The sequence below is a fragment of the Sinohyriopsis cumingii genome, chromosome 7, assembly GCF_028554795.1.
Source record: "Sinohyriopsis cumingii isolate HCF-2022 chromosome 7, ASM2855479v2, whole genome shotgun sequence".
Taxonomy (NCBI): domain Eukaryota; kingdom Metazoa; phylum Mollusca; class Bivalvia; order Unionida; family Unionidae; genus Sinohyriopsis; species Sinohyriopsis cumingii.
The window spans coordinates 100,489,697-100,499,307 of NC_142967.1; the positions used below are offsets into that span (position 1 = coordinate 100,489,697).

The 9,611-nt window shown below is 36.1% G+C and overlaps 1 protein-coding gene across 1 annotated transcript; it reads left to right on the forward strand.

Moving 5' to 3' along the window:
• Nucleotides 1-2,604: 2,604 nt before the first annotated feature.
• On the forward strand, nt 2,605-6,249 carry LOC149795820 (lewis-type alpha-(1,3)-fucosyltransferase-like). Its single transcript, XM_089964141.1, has one exon. It carries the CDS (start codon nt 3,102-3,104, stop codon nt 4,335-4,337), a length of 1,236 nt encoding a protein of 411 aa, XP_089820267.1. The 5' UTR covers nt 2,605-3,101; the 3' UTR covers nt 4,338-6,249.
• The last annotated feature ends 3,362 nt before the right edge of the window (nt 6,250-9,611 follow it).

Here is a 9,611-nt window from a genome sequence, read left to right on the forward strand (position 1 = left end):
ATTGGCCGAATCCGAGACTCGAACCTACGCAGACAGAGGTGAGATGGCAGTGATCCGTAACGGAGAACGCTTTAGACCACTCGGCCACTCGGGGCCCCATTTAGTGTACATGCAATCCCATATATTTACATCATAATGATCAGGAGCCGCATGTGATCCAAATAAAAAACAGTTCCAGTGCCGAAAACAAATGTCACTGTTATGACGAAATGAGCGAAGTCCTTCCATTTAAGATTATAAATACAAGTTTGATTATACATCACGCATATAAACAGCACACTCCTTTCATATGGATTCCATGTGATTTTTTGAGGCGTAACCACACATATGTCAATCATATGTGAAATGAACATTTCGTGTTACACACGACATACAGGAAGTACATTTAAGGTGTGATAATTCAACCTAGCAATACCATATGTTGCCAAAAGTGAATATATTTCCTGTGCGTTAGAAGCAATGCTGAGGTATACATCTGATACTGGTAATAACCAGACAAGGTAAGTGATTAAGACTTGATGATTTTATCACAATATGTATAATCAGGTCAAAAGCTATACGTTGTACATATCCAAATAATATACCGATGACTGTTAAATTTATATCGTATTCATTATTCGTTATCATGAAACAAACAAGCACATCTGGGTCGCTAGATGAATATGGGCACTTGAAACAAAATCCAATATTCGGCTAGTTTATGTAATATTCTCTCATAGGATTAGGGAATTAATGCTATAACTGTTTTTCGTAATTTATAATGTAAATATTATATAAGATGTGACGGAAATACTATGGTCAAAATATAAATAGTTTTGGTTTACATCGTTGACAAAGATTGAATTTTTTCTATTATTTCAGGAAGGAGTGTTGTCAACGTAGGAATCACATGTATATTTCTACTAAATGTAAGTTTGTTGTTTCATTATTGTTTCTAGTAGTAATGTTTCAAACACTTAAACGATTAAAATCATGTCATCTATCTTTTCAGTTCCAAAATGTGCATCATATAAATGTGTGGCTATACATTTTTTACCCTCTGATCATATAGTATAAAATCTAACATTTGACATACGCCATGGGGAAAAAATCTAAAGTTATAATAAACCCTTGGTATCAGAAAGTCAAATTGTGTGTGTGTGAAAATATATTTTTAAATACAAAACCAGTACATAACTCATTTCAGGCTACTATTCTTCTACAACAACATCATGCATGTAAACATATTTTCAGCATTAGGGAAAAATATTTTCTTTCCACCGAATTTATTTGTCTCGAACTTATGATTGATCTTTAAAGGGACAGTGGTCTAATTATTACGGATGCAAATTATATAATCATTCGAAGGACTTTACACTATTCTCATGAATGATAAATGGGTCGAAAATGGAAATACTCCAGTTGCATAATCATTATTAAACCTAGCGGTTTACAATGATCCTTAAGTTTGAAACTGAGCCACTAAGATTCTACTAGGTCAAACGTAGGTACATATACTCAATTCTGAGCTTCCCCACTGTCGCTACTAGCACAATGGAATTTGAAACGCTAAGAAATCAGCAATCTCCAACACAAGCTTGAGCTGAAAAAGACGCAAGGACTACTCTCTATAAAACACTAACGGTATTTAAATGCTATTGGAGGCATTGACGTCGCTATTATACAGCCAGAATGAATGTGGTAGTCTGTTATAGGCCTTCCCTTTGCCATTATTATGCGACTTCATACATTCTGACTGGCTGTAATTGTTTAAGATGGTTCATGCGGACATTTTGTATGTGTAAGTTAAACTATATTCGATGCTTCACTTTTGCAATAAAATATTTTTATGTTAATAAATATGTTTTCCTTACTAAACGCAAAACGATGTTTCTTCAAGTTATCTCAGAATGTTTACTCAGACGCAAAGTCTTTGCTATCGCCTGGTAGTTTTCAATACATGTTTCTTTGAGAAATTATTTAACGAGTGTACATGTGTTCATCGATGTGGTTTTCACGTGACTGTATGTCTTTTATGTGTGCCAGCTCCTGGCCATCCATCATTTTGTGGAAAGATATTAAACGTCTAGTTAGCTTTCTCAAGTAGAACGGATTGCATGTCAGAAAATATAAATTGATGGTTTTTCCAGTTTTTTTGTAGAAAGCTATATATGGTGCGTGCCCAAAAAAGATAAGATTCAGTCAAACCCTATACTCATTCGTATGGATGGAAGACTGTTTTGTTATCTGCTTGCCTGGATACTGAATAACAATGTTTGCAATGCTATAAGTTGGCTGTTACTAAATTAAAAAGGGAAATAGTGATCAATGTTCTTTGGAAAGCAAATCCTGGTTTCAAATAAACTATTACTCGCATTTACTTCAGAAAAACGCATCCTAGTAGCTCTTTTAATATGCAGCCACTCTAAAACATGATGCATGAGCTTTGTTCGCGAATAAATGTTTGTTCACGATATAACAGAGTCGGCTGAAAGGTATAAACAATACAGCAGCCGTGAGATGTTTAAATAGGTAATGTTGTTTAACATTTTCTAAGGATTAATATATGCATTAGTGGTTACGTTCAATATTTACGTAAGTGATAAAAGTAAGATAATTCTTTGAAAGAACTTGTAAAAAACGAGACTTTTTATAGTATGATAAAACATTAAATACTAATATAAATCTAATAATCCCTTGTTTTCATCGCTATACTAGCAGTTGTGTGAATTTTAGAAAGTATTAGAAGTAGGAGAATAAGATATTAGCAAAGGCTGTATCTAGAACAATTACTCACTAATTATGTATTTATATGAAGCTTACTCACCACTTGCAGTGTTTAGTTAAAACAAAACAAAGCATAACCATTCTTATCAATATACTTAATTGCTTCAAAATTATGATAGGTAATGAGCATAAGCAAACAGGCCAGAAAATATCCACTACTTTAAGACGGCGACAGAATAGCAATGTAAGTTCAGGCATGGTAGAGGGTATACTACTTAAGAGATATACGGTCTTAGTTTAATGAATGTATCACACATGGATGAAATTATCACAAAACCACAGCAAAAATTAACTTTTCTTTTCTATTTTTCTCTTTTCAAGCAAAACTAATTTTGATGACTGTCTTTTTTTCCGTATATGCTGTGATAATTTTGACTTCTGCACCGTGGATTATGTATTCAGCTTTCACGGAACGAACAAGACCTGCCAATCATGCAAAGAATGTCTTGCAGAGTTTGAAGCACACGAACTACAATATTTCGAGAGAATGGAAACCTTCGACCTCTAAACAAATAAAACATAAGCTGGTGGATATGCGTCCACAGTTTGGCGAATTTGCACCAGTCTATAATACATCTGAACACTATCCAACTAGGGCAATATTGAAGATTCTCTGGTACAATAGACCTTCTTGGTTTGGACAAGAAGAAGAGGAGTGCAATACAAACATAAATAGATGTTTTCATGGCAACTGCGTTATTACATATAACAGATCCCTTCTAGAGGAGGCTGATGCTCTAGTATTCGACGCAACTGCGTCTACTTTCCCACAAAATCCACCGCTTATGCCACAAAAAGGACGTAGTCCTAATCAGATATGGATTTTTTATGGTCTTGAAAGTCCTGTTCATTACCACAATAACTATTTCAAAAGACCACAGTGGAGATCAATGTTCAACTGGACCATGACCTACCGACTAGACTCTGATATTCCTCATCCATATGGCATTTTGTTTACAAATCCTAACCCTCCAGACCGAAACTATAGGACTATCTTTCGCTCTAAGACAAAGTTCGCAGCATGGGTAGTAAGCCATTGTAATGCAGCCAGCAAACGAGATAACTTTGTTCGTCGTTTGCAAGCATATGTTCCTGTAGACATTTTCGGAAATTGTGGCACAAGCAGTTGCTCTAGAAATGGTACTGAATGTAGAGATACTATAGGCAAAGCTTATAAGTTTTATCTGAGCTTCGAAAATTCTTTATGCAAGGATTACATAACTGAAAAATTCTTTTGGTACTTCCCATTAGATTTGATTACTATCCAGCGTGGATATTCTGACTACGAATCTCTCCTACCGAAGGACAGTTATATTAACAGCGCTAATTTCTCTACAGTCCAGGAGCTAGCCAATTTTATGAAACAACTTGCTGAAGACGAGGACAAATTTGTTCTTTACCTGAAATCTAAAGATCGATATGTGTCGAAGAGCCACAATTGGACATATTGTAATGCTCTATGTAACATTTGTAAAAAACTAAATAATCTAGAAAAGTACAAAAGGTCATACAATGATATTGTTACCTGGCTTGACAATAATACGTGTAGTTCAGCATCTGACATTAGATGATCGCATTTGGTCAAGACATATGCATTGGCTTTTTCCAATATGAACAAATCTAAAAAAAGAATTGTAAACACATTTTTAAATCATTTTGAAAAATATAAAATGTCATGAGGTCCGTATTTCTGTGACGTCAAGCTATCGCGTTTTCTACAGAACAAAGGATCCAAACTATCCATATAAATGTTGAATATTTATACCGTAACGTATGTAACCTGTCAACAGAAGTATCGATCATAATGAACAATGGAACAAGTTTTTGTTAAAATCTAAACAATGTTTTTCGTAGCAGTGTGACTTTATTGATTTAGTATCCCAAAACACAAGCGGTTCTTTTCTCCAAGGAGATGTGATTCTACTGATGACCGTAGATGGTAATTATTTTGTCCGTTAAGGTACTATACATTACAAACAAAATATGTACAAACAAAATATTTGAGGTAAGACTTGGAAGGTATCAATGATTCAATATGAGATTATATAGTTAAACATATGCAATTAATGATTTCAACTAAATGAGGGTATAAATAGAAGATGATTTAGAGACGGGTTGAAATCGTCTTGCATGAAAAAGTCATCTACACAATAATATGGATAGACAGATGGATTGATAAACTTGCTTGCTTTATATTTTCAACATTATACCTCCCAATTTACTTTTTATTGTTTCGACAAGAGTAAAAGTATTATTTTACGTCAGATATCTCATTAAAGATACATTCGTCTACTCTCTGCGTACACAATAAATCGTTTTCATGTAGCTCCCTTAAACATGTCATAAAATCTTAATAGTACAAACATTTTGTTGCGTCTGAATGTTTTTGTTGATTCTGTCCAAATGTATAATATAATTAAGAAAATTATTCTTTGAATATAAATAATGTTGTGATTTCCAGTGTTAATACCACTAAATTAATTGTTATTTTAATGTGTCAACCATAATGTTGAAAATATAAAATAGTTATATTCTAATAGAGTTGATATATTCTTGATTTGCTTAATGTGCATGTTGCCTCCATTGTTTTAGACAATACGATTAGGAATATGTATTTTCATATTTCTCTGTCGATACCACCTACTCTACTTCACAATCATATTGATAAAGTGTATGTGGAATAATGGTGTACTCTCAGGTACAACTCCTGCACTGAACTTTAACGATGACTATGTCGATGGTGATGTCGGTGCTGATTATAAAATCTAATGATGAAACGTAATCTTTATTGTATCCCTTTTTAGTTATGGCCAGTTTGCATCGCGATCCAACAGTGAAACAGTTACGTGTTTAGGCTCTCATAAATAGTAACAAGAAAAAGTGAAGACAATAAGCTTCGTACAATTTAACATATAATTTATTTTCCTAGAAACACATTGTAAAAATGAGGAAAGAAACTTACGGTTTTAAGAATCAAATCCAAAAATAATCAAAGAATAATCAAAGAATTAAAAACTAGTAATAAAATGTTCTAATTGATTTGTGTTAGAGTCCCGACGAAAATCCAAAATGGAAGTCATTGACGTATACTGTAGTTAGTATAGTACTGAAGTGTCAATACGTCTATGTTGAACCACATAAAATAGTATCCTGGTGTTTGAGTTCCGAATAAAATTGCAATAATTGTCATTGTCCACGAATTATGAATGAGCACTTAATTATACTCAGGGAAAATAATTGATCTCTTAGAATCCAAATAATCTGAAGAAAAATTAAAAACTGAGTCTATGTATTTTAAAAGCTCAACTAAAACTATTTCCAAATATCACTATTAAATCTGGCTACTGCGCAATTCCGGTACAAACAGCATCTCGAAATAACAACATAGAAGCTATTTACATGTCTAAAGTTCCTTACTCCCAGTAGAACCTCGATCTCACTCTAGAAATCCCATACTAAGAATGACTAAAAAAAATCAAAAGTTGCTTAAGCAGCAGAGGGGGCGAATCCGACATTTTGTCCAATCGTCATTTGGCTTAATTAATACTTTCTGCACTCAGCGGATCCGGTGTCGTCAGCGCCCGGTAAAAAAAAAACGACGTTGTTGTCGGGGGATCGTCCAATCGTCATTTGGTTTAATTAATGTCGATCCCCAGCGTCGTAAACACATCGACGACCGCGTCGATGTCATCGCCCCCCCCCCCCCCGCTGCTATGATCTTACAAACAGAGTGATCACTAACTCCTCCTCTTGCAGATCAATTAGGTTATTTGACTGATCGGTAAGTCTGAAATTAATTCTCGTTAAAAACCGATTATGGCATCGCATATAGACCGGATTAATCGGGCTCTCAACGATTAAAAATCCCGGAGGGGCTGTTGGTGAAAACGAATAAAGGATGTACCCCTGTTGAGCTTGATTTGATTGCTTGGTATCCACCTGGTAACTTCCTTCGATAGCATCACACACTAGATTGATTGCTATCACCGATGCGATATTTACGTTGTATGGAGCAATATGCCTACCACCATCTTCGTTATCGTGTCTGAGGATATAAGTTGATGGACTGAAAAAATCATCAAGAGCCTTTCTTAGTTCTGGAGCGTAGTATCCTGGAAACTTGAAATCGGGTAAATCGGCTTCTGTGATATTATACTCGGTTAGAAATTTTTGTTTTTCCTCGCTGCTAGCGGATATTATCCCGACGATTCGTTCATTGATATATTCCATGTCTGATATAAGTTGATTTAACACCTCGATGTGTTTTTGTGCTTTTGTTTTCCGTAGTTGTTCTATTTGTGATTGGTAAATACGAATAATCTCGGCAAACGCATTAATGATATCATCTAAACTAACTGCGAGCTGGACGTGTGATTCAGGAGTGTCATCATACAAAAAATACCATTGCATGGTATTCCTGTTTTGAAATGCAAACCAACTGAGTAATAACGTGCCTTTCATAACAGACAAATTATCTCGATAACTGGGATTAATCTCATGATACGATTGCGCATTCGTGTAAGATTCCGGCGGACTTTCATGAGGTGGATTCTTAGGCCATCCTAGTATGGTTCTTATTGAACTGTTATAGATATCAACCATATACCCCGGTGTGCTTATTTCAATCGTCGACGATAACGTCGGTTTATGAACCGTAATAGCGATTTTTGATTCTTTTCCTGTGATCGATTTTATCCTGCGTTGAAATTCGTTATTGATTTGTTCTATTTGGTATGACCCAGTTGGTATTGTAACCTCCTTCCAGTCTGGGGTCCCATCGGGTTTATTTGTCCATGCAAAAACCAGCGAGTTATTAGGTTGTTGTCCGTTAAATGCTTCCGCTCGGATATTAGGCCAACTGTGATATACTCGCAATTTCGCCAGCGCTATTTCCTTTACTGGAACCGGTGATGGAAAGTTCACACTAAATTCGGGTTTCGTTGACGTTATCGATATCATACTTGTTTGTACCGGAGTGGTGTTCTCCGCGATTCGCTGAAGTAATTGAAACCCTTCCGGGTTCAGCGACATTATTATTATTCGTTGTGTCTAATTTCAACAACCAGAGTCTATTGAAGTGGTTCCGGCTTCCAGTTGAAAATCCTCGATTTTTGACATCGCGGAGTTATGCAACTGGACCATCGTGGAGAATTCAACATCGGATATAAACGAGTTATCAATCGACAACGAGATCAACCCGGATAATTTCGAGTACGCGTCGGATACTATTTGATGTTTTACTGTATACTCGTTGAGTTTTTTCTGAAAACACGATGATATCTCCCTAGTGATTGCGTTGGCGACTTCAGCAATTGTTGTCATCGCGGAGACAGCGATTGGAACAGCGATCGGGGCTATCGTGGTCACCGTGGATAAAACGACGCCGGTACCGGCTACTATACCCGATACCGAGTACACAACCGCGTCGATGGCGGTTATTTTTCGGCGGTATTTTTTTATTTTTACGCGGTATTGTTCGGAAAGCGTTTTCAAGTTCGCGGAGAATTCTTTTGCGGTATCGAATCGATATTGATGTGACGTCGGTGATACCTCTGATTCAATTACCCTGGTGGTCATTTTTATTCTAAAAGAGCTAGTGTTTTTAATTACTCACTTAGATTCGCTACAAATTCCGCATACCATGTAATGTTTGCCTCGGTTAAATTTCTATCAACGGCATAAATTGTAAACAGTTCAGTTGCGTCCTTGTCTATAATTGTTGATATTGTATTGTCAAACCCGGATGAACTCGACGATAATATGTTAAACTGCATCATTGAAACCAGTGTCAATCGATAAATACCCTTAACAGTTGCGGTAATATTTACTGTATTCTGTGTAGGAGTCCAAGCGAATGATCCATGCCGAATTGTGTATACTGTGTTGATGGTGTTCTCGTGAGGGATTTTTATTTTTTCGAGTTGCTCTGTCATTTTAGGTAGTCTGTCTTTAATCGCCGCAACATCAGTTTTAATCGTTCCTATTTCCTGTATATGCGTGTCCACATCTTTTTTGTTCGCTGCAACCCTAGTAATGAGTGCATTTATTTCCTGTATATGCGTGTCTATACTTTTTTTGTTCGCTATAACATTAATTTTGAGTACTTCTATTTCCCCTTCATGCACGTCTATACTTTTTTTGCTCGCTATAGCATTAATGTTGATTGTTTCTATTCTCTGTCCATGCGCGTCCACATTATTTATGATCGTTGTAACATTAGTAATGAGTGTATTTATTTCCCGTTCATGCACGTCTATACTCCTTTTGTTCGTTGCAACATTAGTGTTGATTGTTTTTATTTCCTGTCCATACGCAGTGATATCATTTATAGTTATTGTAATCTCATCCGGTTTGACATTTTTTTTACCAAAGAATTTATCAACGGCGTTATCAATCCTGTTAAAATTTTTTCGTACCGAGGTAAATTGGCCCGACAGCGTCGTAAACTCTGAAATAGTATTCTTTATTGTTGCAATATTCGGTTCGGTTACCGGCGGGGTCCCAAAAAAACCAGCGGTAGTGAGTTGTACATTGGTTACCAATCTATCCAACCTTATAAAACCGTCTTGGATTAATGTTACCCTATCCGTCACCGTCGATATATGTTCACCCGGTTTGAGTCGTCCGTCGTTGGTATACAACGCGATAGTGTTCTCGGCGGCATTACGCTGTCGTATTAAAACGTCATCCAGCGACACATTACTGGATTTCAATTTACCCTGGCGGTCTTGAAATACAACTATTTCGCCCGGGTCAACACTGGTTAAATTTAACATATCAGCGATTTCATTCTCAATTAGTTTTTTTATGTCACCGGTGGCGGGCGTTTCCGTGGGTTTTTTCAG